This window comes from Amborella trichopoda, chromosome 9, assembly GCF_054954075.1.
Source record: "Amborella trichopoda isolate Santa Cruz 75 chromosome 9, AtrichopodaSantaCruz75HAP2 v2.0, whole genome shotgun sequence".
Lineage (NCBI taxonomy): Eukaryota > Viridiplantae > Streptophyta > Magnoliopsida > Amborellales > Amborellaceae > Amborella > Amborella trichopoda.
In genome coordinates this window covers 8231086-8251783 of record NC_142344.1, presented here as the reverse complement: position 1 = coordinate 8251783, position 20698 = coordinate 8231086, and the positions used below count along the sequence as shown (strand labels likewise).

The following is a 20698-nucleotide window of genomic DNA, read 5'->3' as shown; positions in this document are numbered from 1 at the left end:
ATAACTCATAGTCGTCAAAAACAAAATAATGGATGTAAATTGGTGATCTATTTAAAACCGATTGAAACTAATAGTCCAAATATTATTTTAATATAATTATTTTTTATTTTTTTTAAATTTTTTATTTATTGATATTCATGATCTCCATGTTGGAGAAACTCATTTCTACCGGGACTCATAGTCGTAAAAAACAAAATAAAGTTCTACGAAGGGTCCAAGACGCATAGTAGCCATAAAAAACAAACTCATTTCTATTGGGACTCATAGCCGTCAAAAACAAAATAAATTTCCAGGGGTCTAGAACTCATAGTCGTCAAAAACAAAATAATGGATGTAAATTGGTGATCTATATAAAAACGATTGAAACTAATAGTCCAAATATTATTTTAATATAATTATTTTTTAATTTATTTATTTATTGATATTCATGATCTCCATGTTAGAGAACCTCATTTCTACCGGGACTCATAGCCGTCAAAAACAAAATAAAATTCTACGAGGGGTCCATGACTCATAGTAGCCGTAAAAAACAAACTCATTTCTACCGGACTCATAGCCATAAAAAAAAAAAAAATTTCCAGGGGTCCAGAACTCATAGTCGTCAAAAACAAAATAATGGATGTAAATTGGTGATCTATCTAAAAACGATTGAAACTAATAGTCCAAATATTATTTTAATATAGTTATTTTTTAATTTTTAAAATTTATTTATTTATTGATATTCATGATCTCCATGGTGGAGAAACTCATTTCTATCGGGACTCAGCCGTCAAAAACAAAATAAAATTCTACGAGGGGTCCAGGACTCATAGTAGCCGTCAAAAACAAACTCATTTCTACGGGACTCATAGCCGTCAAAAACAAAATAAATTTTCAGGGGTCGAAAACAAAATAAAATATCGGACTCATAGCCGTCAAAAACAAAATAAATTTTCAGGGGTCGAAAACAAAATAAAATATCTGCCTCCATGCAGGATCGAACTACAGACCTTCAGTTTACAAGACTGACGCTCTACCACTGAGCTATAGAGGCCATTGTTTGATTTTATTTTAAATTAAATTATCCTTAGCCATTATTATTCTCAGCCATTATTTATTTGTGCCTTTCACTTCCCTCCCGCCTTTTATCCCCTCAAAACTTTGGATTCCCCGCGTTTCATAATCACATTCAGGTACAGAAAAACCCACCCACAAAAACAAAATCTCTCCATCAAAACTGAACCTCCCATCAAATGAAGCTAAAAAAATGCAGTCATCACAAGATTGTGATAAAAGCAGTTTTGCGAAGACCATTTGTAGCATATGCTTCGAAGATCTCAAGCCTATCACAGAGGATCTCCGATGCATCTCAACATGCGGCCATGTCTTTCACGACCTCTGGTACTCCTTTCCCTCTCTGTTTCCTTTTGCTTCTTTTGTTTGGTTTTTGATGGATTGAGCTACTGAATGAAAATGGCTACTACTGTATTGGGTGTTATTTAACGAATTTTGTGTTTTTGGTTATTGGGTTTCTTCATGGATTGATTTTTTGTGGCAATGGTTGTTTATGAAATCTCAGAATCAGAAGCTTCTGCAATGTTGGGTTTTTAAGAATGGAGTTGTTGGGGGGAGAAGCTCGAAAAAAATGTTCAATATTGTCTCATGAGTTTATTTTTGTTTTCTTTTTTTTCTAGTTGGCTTTTCACTGGTCTGAATTAACAGGTGGAGAAGTGTGAAACAATGTTTTATTCTTTTTTGGGTGTTAGAAATTTAACTGAATTTCTTTCTTGTTGGGTTTCTACTGAATTTAGTTTGGGTGGAAAAGCCTGCAAAAGTGACTACTATTGTCTCAGAAATGTCAGGGTTTTTATGGATCAATTCACTGGGTGGAAAAGCCCTTAATTCATTACTTCATTTTGTTTGAAATTTTTGCTTTCATTTCTTATTGGGTTTTTAATAGCTTTAGGAAATGCATTGTCTCAGGAGTTTATTTTCGTTAATTTTTCGTTGTTGGATTTCACTAGCCTGAATTTCTTGGTGAAGTGTGCAGCGATGTTTTTCTTCTTTTTGTGTGTGTTAGAAATTTCATGAAATTTAATTCTCGTTGGGTTTCTAATGAATTGAGTTTGGGTAGAAAAGCCTGCAAAAGTGACTTCTTTGGTCTCAGAAATTTCAAGGTTTGTTTAGTTTCTTATTGGGTTTTTAATAGTTTAGCAAATGATGGGAAGAAGGGTAGAAATGAATCATTTTGTCTCAGAAATTTCTGAGTCTCATTCCTTGCTGGGATTCCAACAATTTTCAGTTAGAAAAAACATGCACAAGTGCTTCCTTTGTCTAAGAAATTTCCTCAATTTCTTTATTCTTAGGAATTTTGATGACATGCGTTTTTACCCAGAGAGCACGTAAAAATTGTTCCTTTTGTCTCAGAAATTTATTTATTTTGTTTGTTGGGATTTTAGTGACTTGAGTATTTTGTTGGACATAGCCTACAACAATGGTTTGAGTATTGCCCTGTTGGGAAGAAGAACAGTTGCCCTATATGCAAGCAACACTGTAGCCAGAAGAATGTTACCAGGCTTTTCTTTCAGTCAATATCTGAATGCATGCATCCTGATGCTTCAAAAAAATCATACCTTTCAGGTTCTGGTGAGGTCGATCATGCGAAGGCTGAGGTGAGCTGTGTGTTTTCAGTTGTCTTTCATTAAAAATGCTGTATCATTTTTGTTGGGATTTTCCCTGCTCTGTGTGTGTGTGTGTCTGAGAGAGAGAGAGAGAGAGAGAGAGAGAGAGAGAGAGTTTTGTTTTGGTTGGGTAGGCTGCTTTTTAACCCTGGATGTCACTGTTAGTTTTAAGACTACTAATGAGGCTTGGTATAGGGTAATTTATTGTGTGAAAGTGAGATACTCTGGGTTTGTGCTCTCTGTCACAAACAGGCATACCTTTTAACTTCCTCATGCTTTCTCCCGTCTATTTGGCTTTCCCCCTTCCCTTTTATTATGAGTTTATTATAGTATTAGTAGTATATGGGTTTCTTTAAGTCCAATTTTCATGATCAAACTAAGCACAACTTTTAATTGCTGGTTTGTCTGGGACTAGATTACCTGTTGATTTATCTACCTCATGCAACTTCAAACCACCATAGAAATCAATTCAATTATTAATGCAAAGATTGATGTATGATATCAATCTCTTGAAGTCTTGTACCTCATTGACATAGTACAGTTTTGAGTAAGACAGTTTTGAGTAAGATGTCTCAAAATTTTGTTTCTGATTATTCTACTCCCAAGGGAAAAATTGTGTTGCTATTTGTAAAACTTCTAGGCGTTTTGGCTGTGTCACTAGTATGTAAATCATTAGGACCCAATTCTAATGCTTAATAAGAACCATTCCTCCTGATCTCTTCAAATCACCTATCAAATTATATTAGAAGCTGGGAATTGTGATGGCATAGCATTTGTGGAAGCTTAATTGTAGTCTTCATTTGCACCATGCTTTTTTTTTTTAATATGTTCTTCATTTGCACCATGTACTAAAGGCATTGCAAGCAGATGTGGCTAAATTGGAGGGGCAGCTTGCTGCTGCGAATCGTGCCATTACTTTGCAGCAGAAATCTCTTAAGGAGCTAAATGAGGAGGTAATACTGAAGTTTTATGTATTTTGAATCATTTCATGCATTAAACTCAAATGTCACTTGTGACTTGTCTATATTTATTGATTGGTTCACATATTTGTTAGTCTTGCATAGTTAAATTCAAAGAGCTAAAAATATAGAAACTTGTTCATTATAATTGCCCCATTGTCATCATTTGTTTTGTATTTGTTGTAATAATTGTCATTCCAGGCCTGTATTTACAAATTCGCAAATAGCCAGGGGTTGTTTTAGAGAGAGTTTTGACTGTTCTCTTCTTATTGTTGCAGTTGTCTGTGACCAAGTCTTGCATTGAGAAATCTGAGGCTGCCAGAGATGCTATTCTTAAAGAGAAAATCGGCATACAACATGTGCTTCAAAGAAATATTGAAGTAATGATTTGAAATTCATAATGTCATGTTCTTAAGTTCTAAGAATAATAATGAACACGCAAAGCTGACTGTCTAGTTGTATAGTTTGCTACACGCAAAGTTGACTGTCTAGTTGAATAATAATGAACACGCAAGGTTAACAAAGTATGGTGCCATTTTCCTAGTCTCAGCTCTTGTATTAGTTTTCTTTTTGTTTTTCTGGAGACCTTTTTAATTCTTTTGTTTGATTACATGTGCAGGAACTTTCAAAATCAACTTCTGAGTGCTCTAGGTTACAGGAGAGGAGTCTATCTTTGGCCAAAGAGCTTGCATCATACAAATTGTGAGACTTATCACACTGAATACATCCTTGTTTGTTATTTTCCTCATTCCTTATATGCTTTTCTTCTCTTATTTGACATACAGGGTGTCAGATTTGGATTTAGATGAAGAGGACGTATTGAGGCTTGCATCCATTGGCCATGGGTCAAACATCAATGATATCATTGAAACTCTCAATAGATCTCTTGTTCTTCGCAATAAGTAAGCCTTTATATCACTGGCAGACAGTATAATCTGTACGAATTTGCATCTGAAAGAGCAATGATATCATAGAAACTCTAAAAAAATCTCGTCCTTTGTAATAATAAGTACGCCTTTAAAAACCACTAGAACTGTCAGATCTGTAGGAATTAGCATCTGATGTTATCATTGTGGTTATTGATCTTGATGTCCATCCTTGAAAGTTTTTGTGGGTGTTTAGCATATATTAAAAGGCTAAAAGGTATAGAAAAATATGGCCATACCAGAAAAGTTAGGTTTGATTATTTGATAACAATCAGGAACCTATGCCACAATCTAATGGACTATGGGAAATCCATTGTCCATTGGCAATAATAGACATTCACATTAGGAGTGGCAGTGGGCTCAGCCAGCCCTACCCCTTGTCCCTATAGGGCCAGCCTGAGTGGATAGGGCATGAAGAGGTCCCGGCCCATGCCCTGTTGGGGCTGGGCCAGCCAATTAGAATAAAAGTAAACAAAAGCATAAAAAATAAGTACAAAAGGGGCTGGGATGGGTCAAACCTGTCTAGGCCATGGCTCAAGGTCAGCCCTTCCCGATCCTCAGACCGTGCTGGCCCTGCCCTTGGGCCAAATTTTATGCCCAAAGTCCTAGTTTTTTAGGGCCAGGCCTGGCCATTACCAACATATTTACAAGATGGGTTATGGCAGAGAGAGAGAGAGAGAGAGAGAGAGAGAGAGAGAGAGAGAGAGAGAGAGAGAGAGAGAGAGAGAGAGAGAGAGAGAGAGAGAGAGAGAGAGAGAGAGAGAGAGAGAGAGAGAGAGAGAGAGAGAGAGAGAGAGAGAGAGAGAGAGAGAGAGAGAGAGAGAGAGAGAGATTTGGATCCACTGGAACAAGACATGGCTCCAATGGTGGGTAACATTCTTTCTTATTCTTCATAATCATCCAATAGTACAGTGGATAGTGATGACCCAATGGACTATGATTTTTCTTAGCCTGTCCTATTAGTATGATATAACAGGTGTAATTCTATAATATGCTTCATACAGAGCTTCTTCACCGCTAGCAATGAAAGATGAATACATAGCTTCATGAAACTTAAGCCATGGCATAGACATTCTTTTTTAGTCGCAATTCACTCCATTAAGACTACAGCCAATGTTCAAGAAGGCGGTGGCACCAACCTAGGCGGATTGGCGGCCTTGCCGCCAGGGGGCCCAGGCGCCTGCTAAGAACAAGGGGGGACCCCTCCCCCCCTCTCTCTCTCTCAAAAGCCAAACTTAAAAGGCTTAACATTAAAAAATGCCCACAAACCTAGGAGCAAGGGTGCCCATGATTCTGCTTGATGCGGCCGCCTAGGTGAGCACCTAGGAGCAAGGATGCCCATGATTCTGCTTGAGGTGGGCGCCTAGGTGAGCACCTAGGAGCAAGGACACCCAGGGCACCCACTTAGGCCCCACCTAAGCATTTTGGCCTCCTTGATAGTAACCACATTTTCTTAACTCACTTTTTGGCTGAATAACCTTTTCTATCTCACTTGAGTTGTCCTCAAGCTTTTATTAAGCACTCAAGCAATATATGTTAAACTGCACCTTGTTGTTCTTTATGTATCGAGAAGCCCTTCTACACAATATGCTCTTTGAATGGACTTCCCATTCATTTTATCATCATGTATACTCTGAGCGAGTGTCAACTGCTGTTGTATATAATCTTTTAATGTGTTGTGGAATTTTCTATTGAATGCCCTTCTATAGGAGATATAAAGAGTTGATGGCCCAATGCAACTTGCTGGGACGGGGAGAGAGTCGTTCATTTCAAAAGTTTGAGAGGGCTATTGAAAAGATTAAGAAGCTGAAGGTTCTCCTCCTATTTGATCTCTTGGATCAGTTGTCTTATTACTTTGTGTCTGATTTTATGCATGCGTGCTTACACACAAAAACATATCTACATATGTATGTATGTATGTAGATCAAGAAGCATGATGAAATCTGATTGGATGTATAATGTGATCCCGCTGAAGTCACAACCCCTAATAGCCCATTTGAAGCATTTTGGTTATAAAGGTTTTCAGTTTTAATTGCTTTGAACTGATTTAATATTTACATAGATGATGATGATGATAGATTTCCATCTGATTTTGAGCATCTTTTGATCTATACCAATTTTAGAAATTTCATTGTTAAGTGTCAACAAAAACAATTTGTTTCTAGCCATTTGATGAGTGAAATTTGACCAAACTGCGAAATTATTTCCAAATCTATTTGATTGTAACATGGCTTTTGTGAAATGAATCAGGCAAGAGTACAAGAACTAGAGAGAGCTCTTGAAGAGAAAGAAAACGAAGCATTAAGGTCCCTGACGATCTCCAAAGGTGTAGAGAACAGTGCTTATCTGAGCAGGTTTGAGCTGAATTCAGTGAAAACAATTGCTCCTGTTGGTTTATCAACTAAGAAGGAAGAGAAATCCGTTAAACCCATCTCAATTGATGTCGAATCTGATGCTTGTCTCATCATAGATGGCCATGGGGGGAATCCTTCTACAGTGCCTGAGACTCCAAGCACTGGCTTGGAACCTCAAATTCAATCACGTATTTGCAAGGAAACTGAGGCCCACAAAACTAATTTGATAGGACCATCGACAAAAAATATGCCCCCCAAATCAGGGAATGTAAAGATGGTTGAGAATAAGAGAGATGGAGCAGTTAACAGGCCACTTGATACAAGCTTGCAGGAATCACTTGTTGCTGAAAGCTTAGAAAATATATCTTCCTTCATTCCCATTACGAAGGAAACTTCAGTTGTCCATATTGATTCGATTTCAACTCCTGGTGAGTGTCTCTCTTTGAGTTACAGGAACTGCAGTCTTTTGCAAATGCAATTTAGTTACTATAAAAGCTAATAAACCGGTTCTTTTTTCCATTTCTTGACGTTCAAATCCTGTATCTAGGAATTTTTCATGGAATTCTACAGGATATTTTCACAACTTTTAGTTTTTCTTAGAAATTCTCAAGAAAACTTGGGAGTAGGTTTAAAAAGGAAAATTGGTACAAAGGAAAGTAGAAAATATATGGAATGAAATCACTGTTATAAAATTCATTTAATGGAGAGGGAGTTAATTTGCAGGATTTATTGGCTCAATGGGATCAAGCATGAGAGCTAGTGCAAAGTGGTGCAGGCCAGCACAAAGTGAGGCATGTTCATCTGGATCGTCAATTCCAAGACATGGGGTCAGTGGTGATCTAATAGCTGTTGGATCAGATGGCAGGGGTGGAAGGATCAAAGTATTAAGATCCCAGAACAGCTTCTTTGTAGGTTTCCTTTTAGTTATCTTAGTTTTTCCTGCAGCTTTCTGTTTTCCTTCTATTATTTTCTTTGCTTGGTTTATGCTATTCCTGGCTATGTTCTGGTTTTGAAGACTCACAAACTCTGTTTAGTTTCTTTGGCATGCATGATACATGTTTCTAAATACACACACAAGTCTCTCACTCTCTCTCTCTCTCATGCTCAAACACAGAACACATACACACATGCCATGGAATCAACTCGATCATCAGATTTTAAGTTCATTCCATACCGGACCAGGCCGGAAGGAATAAGGCTTAACATCATTGGATTGATAGTTATTGCCATCATATAAACTTTGTCCTTAAGTAATTTACAAGATAGCATGTCTCTTAATATAACAGTCAATCACGAATACAGTTATACTGGCAATTATAACAAGCGTTGTCATGTTTTGTGAACCTTGCTTTTATCATTTAATGAGCTTCTGTTTGTGAATATATAGGATGTGGGGCATGAGGGGTCATTGTGGGAAAGGGCTCCCAAGAGGTGCAAGATTGGTGCCAAGCAAGGCAATAACAATAACAACAATAACAGTAATCAGTCTCGTGGCTGCCACCAAATTGAGCATTATTTTCAAAGATCAGCGCGATGATGGAAGGCTGCATGTGCATGCATGTTCTTTTTGTAAATGTAAATTTGTTATTTTGAATTGGAGATGCCCATTTGTAATTGGGTTGCCAGCAAGCAAACCAATTTATTCATTTTGCTATGCTAATGAATAGCATGCAAATCAACTGTGGTTCTCTTAACAGTTTACACAACGGATAATGGAAATCCAAGATTGGCACCATGCTGCCATAAGGAATGCCAATGCAACTTGTACGCTTGTATAAGTTTATTGATAGTGAGATTCTTTGGCGTAAAGCATATTTTGTTTAACATTTATTTCTATTTTTAATTCTTCATTGTAAAATTTTTATAGTATTTTACTTATGGCTCATCACCATCCAATGTTCATCATAAGGTTATAGTTGAATGTATTGACATTCGCAAAAGAATTTTAATTATTAAATGCTCTTTTTTAGTTATTTTGGTATTGGATGGTAATTGACAAAGTACAACAAAATAAGCAATTTAACTAACAATGAAATGTTCCATTAATACTTGATATAGTGAAGGGATATAACATGTTTGGTTCATGTGAAAATATTTTTTAGAAAACATTTTCGTATGAAAAAAATGCTTTCATGCGATAAGTGTGGGAATATTTTTATACCAACTGATTTTAGTGTATCTTTTCATATCAATTGGCAACTAATTGATATAAAAATGTTTTTACACTTGACCGCATGATGGGAAGTTTTTTATGTAAATATGTCTTATAGAAAACATTTTCACGTGAACAAAATAGTGTTCATGTAAAATTAATGTTCTTGAAAACATTTTATGTGAAAACATTTTCATGTGAAAACAGTTTTTAGAAAACATTTTCAAGTAAAAGCATTTTCTAGAAAACATTTTCATATCAAAATATTTTTTAGAAAATATTTTCATGTGAAATTCCATGTGAAAAGTATTTTCATATAAAAACATTTTCTAGAAAACATTTATAGAGAAAACACTTTTTATATGAAAATATTTTCATGTGAAAACATTTTCTATATAAAACATTTTCATGTGAAAATATTTCTCATGTGAAAACATTTTTCATGTGAAAATATTTTCATATAAAAATATTTTCATGTGAAAACATTCACTAGAAAACATTTTCTAGAAAACATTCTCATATGAAAAACATTTTCATATTATATTTTTTAGAAAATACTTTCTGGATAAAACATTTTCATGTAAAAATTAGAAAAGTATTTTCATGTGAACATGTTATGTGAAAATGTTTTCTAGAAAACATTTTTTCTATGTAAAATTAGTGTTCCACATCTAAAGTTTGTTTAATCTATGCATCCAATCTGCATTTTGTCTTCATGTAAGAGTCCTTTTAACTTTCTCTCTCAACTAAATCGGAGATTGAATGTAATACTCCTTTCTTTAAATTTATTTCATCAGAACAACGCATGCATATGATTTTATTTTTTTGGGTTCGTCCTATGTTAGCATGTGTGCACGTGCTTTATCAATCCCATTATGCACTTAGAGGATGCTATCTTTCCTCTATAATAAGAGCTGGCAATGGGACGAGCCTAGGTCGGGCCACCCTTGGCCCGAGCCCGGTCCATATAGGGCTGGCCCAGGCACGGACCAAACCAAGGAGGCTGTGGCTAAGGCCGGGCCATAGCCTTATCAAGGTGGGGCTGGGTGGGCTAAATAGAAAAAAAAAATAAAGGTCAAAAAGGGCTGGGTCGGGATGAATTAGGCTAGCCTTGTTATGGCTTGGCCCAGGCTCAACATGGCCCTATGGTGGGTACTATCCCAAGCCACATTTTGTAGGGCCTATACCCTTAGTTTTTTTACGGCTGGGCCACCTTCTCCATTGCCACCTTTGTCTCTATCTTTTTTTTTTTGACAATATTAAAAGCTTTTTATTAATAATTCAAAAGATTCCAAAAGATAGTTACAACACACTCAAAACGTCATTACTACTAACTGAATTTGAAAGAGAAGCCCTTACTTTAGCTAACTCATCTGCTACCCCATTAGCTTCCCGATAAACATGATAGAACGAGACCCTCAGGTGCTAGGTCCAAAATTTCCAACCAATATTGTCGCAACTGCCACGGGACTTTTTTCTCTTTCTTACACCATAAAATTGTATTAAATGAATCCCCTTCCACTATATAAACCCCATCCTATTGCTTATCCTGTAATTCCATAATCCTTGCAAAAATGAGGCTATTTTAGCCTCATTTGCAGATTTAATCCCACAAGGTCTTGTGTAGCATGAGACCACAACCCCATTCCAATCACATGCTACCTCACCCTTTCTCGCTATACCCGGATTACCAAAATTGCTTCCATCAAAGTTCAACTTATAACACTCATGCATCGGGAGACACCACCTCACTTTTGGCCTACACTTAACTCTACCAATCTTGAACAAATTCTTTAGATCAGCCAAAACATCAATTTCAAAAACTCCCCAGCCTTCTTTCACAACTGATAACCAACTCCCTAGCCTTCTTTCACAACGGGTTTAGGGTTTAGGATTTCGGGGTTTAGGGTTTTGGGTTATGGGTTATGGGTTTAGGGTTTTCAAGGTTCAGGGTTTAGGGTTTTAGGGTTTTGGGTTTCGGGTTTCGAGTTTAGGGTTTAGGATTTCGGGTTTAGGGTTTAGGGTTTAGGGTTTAGGGTTTCGGGTTTTGGATTATGGGTTTAGGGTTTCGGGTTTCAGGTTTTGAGTTTCGGGCTTAGGCTAATATCTTTCCATCTAAATTACCATTGTTTAATAAATTTCTTGATAATATTTATTTTTTTGTTTATACATTTTCTTTGATATTTTCATTCATTGACAACTAGGGGTGGCTACCAGGTTGACTAATCAGGTCTAGTTCTGGGCCATGTTTTGGACCTCAGTGGGTTGAGTCTAGGTCTAGGTTTGGTATGGACTCTATTGGGTTGGTTCAGGGTTGACTTGATATAAAATATACAAAACATATAAACACATATTAATTTATATATATGGAAGTCAAAACACGAGCGAAAATGAATAGTATTTTTATCCATAGGCTCTCCAATTATTTCAAATGGCATAGAAAAATCAACCGCATCATATATGCTAGCATATCTGGTGCGGTCAAATTTTCATGCAAAAAACACAGAAACTGTAATACCTAAAAAAAAAAAAAATGCATCCTATATATGGTCAAAATGAGTCCTCTTCCAACAATCAATCCAAACCGTCCATTTGGTGAATTTTAAAATCTAGGCCTTTATGAATTCAAAATCAATTTTTTTTTTAATGTTGTTAATCTAATGATAGTAAAGAATTTGAAAAGAAAACGGATCCTTTTAAGGTCTAGATCTACATATCTCACCCAAATAGACGGCTTATGTTAATTGGGCTAAAAAATATTTTTTAGGTTGTGTTTTCAATTTTTTCTCGTTTTATGATTGTTCATTAGAACGCAAAGAGTGCATATTTTAAAATTTGGGTTAAACAAATGGCTATGGTTTTTTAAGATTGTCTCATTATATAATATTATATATATATATATATATATGGAAAACACTACACAACGCCTATAGGCGAAAATGAACAGTGATTTTGCCTACCCCCATCACCGTTTAAAGTTCATCGCGTGGTCACGATTATCTGATATTGTTTTATTTTTTTTCTACAAATCGGAATGACCTGAAATTTGGAACATGTATTCATCAAAAATAGGAGAATCTTCGAAAAATATATAAATAAATAGTTTACTTGAAAAAATTTGACCAAAATACCCCTAAAAAATTTTGAGGGTATTTTGGTCAACCATTTTTTTGTGGATATTTTTTTTAGATGCGCCTCAGTAAGATGTATATACTCTCCAAATTTTAGATCATTCTGATTTATAAATAAAAATAAAAAACTAAAAAATAAAAACACTACCTGACAATCGTGACCGCGAGATGAAACTTGGACGGTGATGAGGGTTATTCATTTTTACTTATAGGCGTTGGGAAGACTTTTCCTCTATATATATATATATATATATGCAATGATTTCATGCAACGGTTGTATCATAGTATGATGCAAACGACTCAAAATTTTGCACACATGCTCTCTTAATCTCAATAAGCATTCACAAAAAAAGAGTTCAATTTGAATCTTAGATATGGTCAAAATGAGTCCCTTCCAACAACGAATCTAGACCATTCATTTGGTGAATTTCAATATCTTAGCCTTTACAAACTCAAAATCATTATTTTCTTTTTTAACATTGTTTATCTAATGATAATAAAGCCATTTAAAAAAATTGAAAAAGAAAAAATCTTTCCAAGATCTAGATCTAAGCATCTTATCAAAATAGACGACCTGTGTTAATTGGGATAAAAAAATACTTTTTAAATTCCGTTTCAATTTTTTCTTTTTGTGATTGTTCATTATAATGAAAGGAGTGTATATTTCAAATCAGCGCTAACATGGGTTTGGGAAAAGTTTTTATAGAGCTGATGCTCTGAACAGTCAAATTAGAGCTGGCGTCAAGACTCGGGTCTGCGTCCAAATTACCTAGATCCAATTGGAGTCCAAGTCAGGTCCTGGTCCAATTCACTTGTAGTCAGATTTGGGTTAAACCTAGTCAGGTCAGGCTTGGCTCAGGTCCCTTAATTGAAGGCTCGAAGTTTAACCTAATAGGATCAATGCTTTTTACACAAGGTCTAAAGTTCTTCGAGAGCTCAACTATATACCTTCAAGCTATGATGTCGTTCCATTTTGGCAGGGCAGAACAATCACCTGCACCGCTTCTAATAATCTAAAGTTAAGGGAATGGCAATAACAAAGTGGAACACAACTTCAGCCATTGAAGGTCGAAAGCCCAAGTTTTGGATCAACTTTAAACATTAAGGTCCGAAATATTTTTAATTAAAAAGCTTGATGGGACAATTAGGTTAAATTTAATAGGGCAAAGTTTGTCTCTCTCTCTCGTTTTTTTAAGAAAAAAGTTTATGTAAGGTTGCAACATGTAGAACTACGGATGCACCTAAAAAATCTATCGAAAAAGGTAGTTTTAATGTTGAAAAATCTTTTGATTGATCATCTCGACATTGAGATGTATGATAATGAAAAATAAAAAGATTTTAAGTCTCATAAATAGTGCATTTTACAACATATTATCTACACCGTCCATTTTCAAGATTTTCATATGTTTATAGATCTACTTGATGTTAACTATTTTTGAAATTTAAATTTCTATAATTAGATATAAAAATAGATTTTGAGATAATCCTACGAATATTTTACATCAACATTATATACCATGATAAAATTTGAACGTGCACCTTACCTCTACAGCTACGGATGCATCTGTATGCTAATTGCACCTTTTTTTTAAACTATTGGCCTACTTGGCCTGGCCAGCTTGAATTAGGTCTGGTAGGTACCCAATTCGGGTCCTTGAGCCCTGTTTTCAGATGCTAGTTAAAAAATAGGACAATTTAAATATGGGGAAAGATGAGATTAACCCACTAGCTCATATGAACATATGAGCCCAACGGCCCAGATTGAATCTGGGTCGATCTGACGATCATGGATGTCCGGTAGTGCTTGAGTTTTATTTTACTTTCAACAGATCCAAATCACTTGAAATTTTAGGTATGTATTTTTTAAATAAATAAAATGACTTACCAATATATCTCTAAAATTTGTACATCTAATTTTTTTGTTTATTTTATTTTTATTTAAGTATTGTGTATATTTTTACAAATATATCATAATATGAAGTTTGAATATGCAAAATTTGAGCACAATCCAATATATAGAATAAAATAAAATTAAGTTACTAAATGCATTGAAAAGTGGGACATAAACGTAAAATATAGTATGTTGAAGACATTATCTAAATTTCCCAAAATATAAAAAATAATCATATAAATTTCTTTTAAATATAAGCCAAATTCATCACCAAACACAAATTGACCGGTGAAGCTTACATGGGAACAAATGGGAAATTCTTATAGCTTTTTATTTTTTTAGGCAAGTTTCTTTTTCATGAGATTATCTCCTTTTTGCGAAGCTCTTGATGGTATTGGGGCAAGTTTCTCATTCACTATGTTAGGGTTTTTCATTTTGGATTTTTCTTTTCATAAAATAATAAATGAGATTGTATACAATGAAACCATTTATCTTTGGTTCAAGGAGATTACAATTACTTATAACCTTCTCATGTGAAATTTTATAGCACAAAGTTTGAAAACATTTATTTTGAAGAATTGAGCTTGGCCAATGAAATAAATACAGCCACCAAATTTCACCTTGGATGGTCAAGATTAATTGCGAGCATCTCATATCAAACGTAAATTGTCTCATTATATACTTTCCTAAAATAAAGTTATAAGAAATCTTGAGAGCACTTTGGTGCCCAAACAGCCATAAGGGCACAATGGTCATTACCACAATGGAGCCTCTCTTGCAATGATGGGCAATTAAATAAAGGAAAAATATATAATGATACTGTTTATTTTTGGTAGAAGGCTACATATAATTTTCATTGACCAAGCTCAAAGTTCCAAAAAAAAATCGCTTCAAACTTTGTGACATAACCAAGCTATCAAATTTTATATCGGATGGTCATAAATAATTGTGCCTTTCTTGTATCAAAATAAGTGGTTCCATTGTATAAAATCCCATAAATAAACCGTTCAACTTTGTTTTTTTTTGGTAAATAACTTCAAAACAATATAAAGAATGAATTTTTTATAGGCCCAGAGTTTTTGAAAGCAAAACAAAGCCTCACCTCAAATCATCGAATCGATAGCATTGTCGGCAATAGAAATTTTCATGATGGCTCTAAACTTAGGTTTTAATAACGACAATGAAATTTGAAACTAAAAAAAGGGTACAAATCTTACGGATATATGATTTGGGGCAAAATGGATGGTCTACATAATATGTTACGAGAACTTGAAATTCTATTTTTTTTTTCTTCATACCATAATGTTCAAGCCATGATGATCGATGTGGAAATTCTCTAATATTTAAAGGCAAATGGTTTCATAGGCTTGCAAATTTATCAAAATAAGTAAAGTCTCACCTCATAACTCATAAAAAAATTACAATTCAAGCATTAGAAAAGCTTTACATTGATTATCTTGGCTTGAACATTATAGTTGTACAAAAAAATAGGATTTTAAGCTCTAAAACTAGCATATATTATAATAGATTATCTAGACCGTCCATTTTGCCTTAAAAATAAATGTTTATAGATCATTAAGATTTGTACCTTTTTGAGTTTGAATTTCATTGTGGGTGTTGGACATTGATTTTTGAGTCGCCATAGGTATTTTTTGGTACCAAAAGTGCCTTCCGAATGAAGATTTGTGATGAGGCTCTATTTTGTTTTCATAAAGCCTAGGCCTTATAGAAACCTCGTACCTTAATTTTGATGAAACTATTTTCCCATTATAAATCGACTTGGGTGTGGTTTGTATAGAGTCGAGGCTCTAAACAATCAAAGTAGAGGACAAATGTGGTTTTAATATTGAAAATCTTTGTGATAGCCTTAAAACATATTTTCGTCTATAATTGTAAAAGGTAAAATTTTAAAAATAATGTAGATTAAGTATATCAATAAAAACTTAAAAATCTTGAAAATTGACGGTCTAAATATGCAGTACAAAATACATTATTTATTAAATTTGAAATCCATATTTCTCTTAAGTCCACGCAGCTTGATGTCCGGATAAAACTTTTTTTGATGAAATTTTTGAGGTGAGCTCTACTTTGATTGTTTAGAGCCTCGGCTCTATATAACCTTTTTCCCATTCAACTTTCCCTCCATTTCCAACGAAAAGAAGCTTCGAGATCAGCGTCAAAGAAAAAAAAGAAAAAATAAGAGGTTTTCAAAACAAAACATAAAATTCGAAGAAAAGAGAGTGGTAGAACTCTCCAGAAACTGATTCCAGAGACTCCTAAACTCCAATATAAATACTTGCCCCAATTCTGTAGCGCTCGATTAAGGGGTTGAATGGCTTGCATTTTCTGCGCGCTTCGCTCTGCAAAAAAAGCTATAATTCTCTGAATTTAGCTATCTTTTCTAGGCTTTTCATCCTTAAGTCTTCAGTCGTTTGCTTTGTTTTCTGGTTTATCAATGGCGGATGTTCAGATGGCTGGTGGTGAGGCAGAGACTTTTGCTTTCCAGGCTGAGATCAACCAGCTTCTCAGCCTCATCATCAACACCTTTTACAGTAATAAGGAGATTTTCCTTCGAGAACTGATCAGCAACTCATCTGATGTAAGTTCTTCTTTCTTTTCTCATTTGTCTCTGAATTTGTCTTTTTGAAACACAAATTCTATTCTCAAGAGGTGCTAGGCGATTCATGTCAGGTCCAAAGGCTTTAGATATGATCATATGAATATTGAATGGTTATTTTGTTTGAGCTTACCTCTATTTGGGTCTCTCCTACTCTGTGTTAACAATCTCTCAGTCTGTGAAACTTCCTGGTTGTTTTTGGTGGGAACGAGGTGTGGTTATAGTCTTCTTGGTTTGGGATTTTTGTAATGGTTTCTTATTAAAAATTTTAATGGATTGGCTAGTCCATTTCTGAAGGAAAAGATGTGTGTATACAATGGCTCTGGATTAGTTGTGTTAGTTCCCATGGATTACTGCAGTTTTTCTTCTGCTATTGAAGATGTTGAGAGTTTTTGAAGTTGTTCTATTCTGAATCGAAAGTGTACACAGTCTAGTATGTTTATGGTTTTTGGCTTGAATCTTCATGGATTTGACGCTTTTCAAGAATAAAAAAGTTGTTGAAATTCCTGATTTCTTCTCTAGGTTGTGTTAGGTGGTGCTAGTTGAGGTGTGGTTTTGGATGGGATTTGTGTATGGCTTCTTATTGTGGGTTTCATTGATCGCTGTAGGCTTTGGACAAAATCCGGTTTGAGAGTCTCACAGACAAGAGCAAGCTCGATGCTCAGCCAGAACTCTTCATTAGGCTCGTTCCTGACAAGGTGAACAAGACCTTGAGCATAATTGACAGCGGAATTGGCATGACCAAGGCTGGTAAGTGGTAGTTATATGTTCACCTCGTTCATTTGTCTAACTGCTTGCTGAGTCAATAATGAGTCAAGGTTCAAAATGTATTTTGTTAGTATCGTTTGCATAAATCAGTGTTTTAAAATTTAAACGATTGTCATCTCTTGTTATTTTGCAGATTTGGTGAACAACCTTGGTACCATTGCAAGGTCTGGAACCAAGGAATTCATGGAGGCTTTGCAAGCGGGTGCTGATGTTAGTATGATTGGTCAATTTGGTGTGGGTTTCTACTCTGCATATTTGGTTGCAGAGAAGGTTATTGTGACCACAAAGCACAACGATGATGAGCAGTATGTTTGGGAGTCACAGGCTGGTGGCTCCTTCACAGTGACAAGGGATGTTAATGGAGAGCCATTGGGCAGGGGCACCAAGATTACCCTCTTCTTGAAGGAGGATCAGGTGAGCGCTTTAGGAATCCTTGCGTTGATTCTATTGTTTGCTTGGGCATTATAATGCCCATGTGCTTCCTTGGCTACCTCATTTTCTCGCTCCCTCAGGTTTTCCTACCATTGCTGCTGTCGTTTGAGTTTTATTATACTTGAAAAGCCAATTAAGATCTAAGAGTTGATTTGTGAATTTGTGTGAGTTCTCAAATTTGTTGTGGTTTTCTTAATTCGGCAGCCTTTATGGATCTGCCCAATTTCCACAGCTTTGTTCTTGATAATGAGGGAGCTGACCATTTTTGCATTTTCATAGATCAGTTGCTAAAATCTTGTTGGGCTAAAAATGAATTTGTTGGGTAATAGTGATTCAAAAGAACCTCAGTTTTGGAAGAAAGTGGGGCCAGATTAGTCCAATTTATGTTTTGCTGAATTCTGGAGAAGAGGACCTCTCTCTCTCTCTCTCTCTCTCTACGCACCAAATTTCTATCTACCTATCTATTGACATGGCAATGGTTGCCTTATTATTATTGTTGTTATTATTACTATCTAACTAACTCTTCCTTGTTGTTATTGCAGCAAGATTACCTTGAAGAGAGGAGGCTCAAGGACTTGGTCAAGAAGCACTCTGAATTCATTAGCTACCCCATCTACCTCTGGACTGAGAAGACCACTGAGAAAGAAGTCAGTGATGATGAGGATGAGGAAGTGGACAAGGAGAAGAAGGAAGGGGATGTTGAGGAGGTCGAAGATGACGAGGGTAAGGATAAGAAAAAGAAGAAGAAGATGAAGGAAGTGAGCCATGAATGGACTCTGGTTAACAAGCAGAAACCCATCTGGATGAGAAAGCCAGAGGAGATCACCAAGGAGGAGTATGCTTCTTTCTACAAATCGTTGACCAATGACTGGGAAGATCACCTTGCTCTTAAGCACTTCTCTGTGGAGGGCCAACTTGAGTTCAAGGCCATCCTCTTCCTTCCAAAGAGAGCTCCTTTCGACCTCTTCGATACTCGAAAGAAGATGAACAACATCAAGCTCTATGTGCGCAGGGTGTTCATCATGGACAACTGTGAGGAGCTCATCCCTGAGTATCTAGGATTTGTGAAGGGAGTGGTCGACTCAGACGACTTACCCCTTAACATCTCTAGAGAGATGCTGCAGCAAAACAAGATCCTTAAGGTTATTCGAAAGAACCTTGTGAAGAAGTGCATTGAAATGTTCTTTGAGATTGCAGAGAACAAAGAGGATTACAACAAATTCTATGAAGCCTTCTCTAAGAACATTAAGCTAGGTATCCATGAGGATTCTCAGAACAGGGCCAAGCTAGCTGACCTCCTCAGGTACCACTCGACCAAGAGTGGAGATGAGATGACAAGTCTGAAAGACTATGTGACCAGAATGAAAGAGGGGCAGAAAGATATTTATTACATAACTGGTGAGAGCAAGAAGGCAGTGGAGAACTCCCCATTCCTGGAGAGATTGAAGAGGAAGGGGTATGAGGTCTTGTTTATGGTTGATGTGATCGATGAATATGCGGTTGGTCAGTTGAAGGAATACGATGGCAAGAAGCTGGTTTCAGCAACCAAGGAGGGGCTGAAACTTGAGGAAACAGAGGAGGAGAAGAAAAGGAAGGAAGAGAAGAAGGCTGCTTTCGAGGGGCTCTGCAAGACCATGAAGGAGATTCTGGGAGACAGAGTTGAGAAGGTTGTGGTTTCAGATCGCATTGTCGATTCACCTTGCTGCCTGGTGACTGGTGAGTATGGATGGACTGCGAACATGGAGCGGATTATGAAGGCACAAGCATTGAGGGATAGCAGCATGTCAAGCTACATGTCGAGCAAGAAGACCATGGAAATTAACCCGGAGAACCCAATAATGGAGGAGCTGAGAAAGAGGGCTGAGGCTGATAAGAATGACAAGTCTGTGAAGGATTTGGTGTTGCTTCTCTTTGAGACTGCATTGCTGACATCTGGGTTCAGTTTGGACGATCCCAACACTTTTTCAGGAAGAATTCACAGGATGCTGAAGTTAGGTCTGAGCATTGATGAGGAAGAGGTTGCGGAGGATGCTGAAATGCCTCCACTCGAGGAAGACGGCAATGAGGAGAGCAAGATGGAAGAAGTTGATTAAGCAATTGAGCAATTGGCGCCTGGCATCTCTCTCTCTCTTTCATAGTTTTGTTCTCTCTTTCGTTTTGCCTGCTGAGGACGACTTTTTCCCTGTTCTTCCTGAGGGGATCATGGATAATATGAGTTTTTAATATGCGTCAGTTTTGTGGACAGTGGCATGTGGTGATGTCTGTTTAGTTTTTGGTTTTTTTGATCTGGTGCGTTCCACTGGTGGTGCGTTCTCTACAGAATGTAATATGTGATGAATCCGTGGAAAGGTTAATTTCTACTTTGCCGGAAACGGGTGTTGATTCTCTCTTCCTTTTTTTGTTTGATAGTTGATCTTTTACTCTTATGTTGCAGTAAACGCTATCGGTTCTTTTTTCTAACTTCTAAGAGGAACAATGCTTACTGATCTACATCTCTATCAAGCAACTCATTTGACCTTGAAAAAAAAAAAAAAAAAGGTTAGATAAAGGTACGGGCACCACAGGGTTGTGAGGTGCCGTTTCAAGTGCCTTTCTTTCAACAAGCTGTGGTTGTAGTTGAGGTGTGGAGCGAGATTGATTATCTGAGGGAGTCAATCAAGTACACGGATTTGGGAAGTTGGAAGGTCATGGTGTGTCAAGCTCAGGTGGAGCCTTCCCTTGGGGGAAGACACATTTTTCATTTCATTCTATTTTTTTTGTCTTGGGTTTCCTCAAAATATTTCCCCATAAATCCTTGTTTTATTATTA

General features: G+C 36.3%; 2 protein-coding genes and 1 non-coding gene across 7 annotated transcripts; 2 read left to right on the top strand and 1 right to left on the bottom strand.

The window, feature by feature from the left end:
- Positions 1–961: 961 nt before the first annotated feature.
- On the bottom strand, positions 962–1033 carry TRNAT-UGU (transfer RNA threonine (anticodon UGU)). Its single transcript has one exon. It is a non-coding gene; the product is annotated as a tRNA-Thr (tRNA).
- A 92-nt stretch (positions 1034–1125) lies between these two features.
- On the top strand, positions 1126–8708 carry LOC18424138 (RING/U-box superfamily protein). Of its 5 annotated transcripts, XR_016041306.1 has the most exons (11): positions 1128–1380; positions 2465–2651; positions 3515–3613; positions 3898–3999; positions 4239–4321; positions 4405–4521; positions 6255–6357; positions 6796–6899; positions 7016–7327; positions 7623–7807; positions 8287–8708. XR_016041306.1 is itself a non-coding variant. In XM_020661652.2 (10 exons), exons 1-10 carry the CDS (start codon positions 1247–1249, stop codon positions 8434–8436), a joined length of 1692 nt encoding a protein of 563 aa, XP_020517311.1. In that variant the 5' UTR covers positions 1126–1246; the 3' UTR covers positions 8437–8708. The 5 variants fall into 5 exon arrangements, 3 of the variants coding, with proteins under 3 accessions (XP_020517311.1, XP_088703795.1, XP_020517312.1); XM_020661652.2 differs by having other exon boundaries at positions 1126–1380; positions 6796–7327; XR_016041307.1 differs by lacking the exon at positions 6255–6357.
- A 7683-nt stretch (positions 8709–16391) lies between these two features.
- LOC18424137 (heat shock protein 83) lies at positions 16392–20262 on the top strand. Its single transcript, XM_006828731.4, has 4 exons — positions 16392–16672; positions 17299–17440; positions 17592–17872; positions 18433–20262. Exons 1-4 carry the CDS (start codon positions 16529–16531, stop codon positions 19981–19983), a joined length of 2118 nt encoding a protein of 705 aa, XP_006828794.1. The 5' UTR covers positions 16392–16528; the 3' UTR covers positions 19984–20262.
- Positions 20263–20698: the final 436 nt, after the last annotated feature.

What these genes read in the sequence shown, in the direction of transcription:
- LOC18424137 (XM_006828731.4), top strand. Translation starts at nt 16,529, where the DNA reads ATGGCGGATGTTCAGATGGCTGGTGGTGAGGCAGAGACTTTTGCTTTC. An exon ending in TGATCAGCAACTCATCTGAT is followed by an intron (nt 16,673 to 17,298) that starts GTAAGTTCTTCT and finishes TGATCGCTGTAG; the next exon opens with GCTTTGGACAAAATCCGGTT. An exon ending in TCTTCTTGAAGGAGGATCAG is followed by an intron (nt 17,873 to 18,432) that starts GTGAGCGCTTTA and finishes TTGTTATTGCAG; the next exon opens with CAAGATTACCTTGAAGAGAG.
- LOC18424138 (XM_020661652.2), top strand. Translation starts at nt 1,247, where the DNA reads ATGCAGTCATCACAAGATTGTGATAAAAGCAGTTTTGCGAAGACCATT. An exon ending in TCTCTTGTTCTTCGCAATAA is followed by an intron (nt 4,522 to 6,254) that starts GTAAGCCTTTAT and finishes GCCCTTCTATAG; the next exon opens with GAGATATAAAGAGTTGATGG. An exon ending in AAAAGATTAAGAAGCTGAAG is followed by an intron (nt 6,358 to 6,795) that starts GTTCTCCTCCTA and finishes GAAATGAATCAG; the next exon opens with GCAAGAGTACAAGAACTAGA.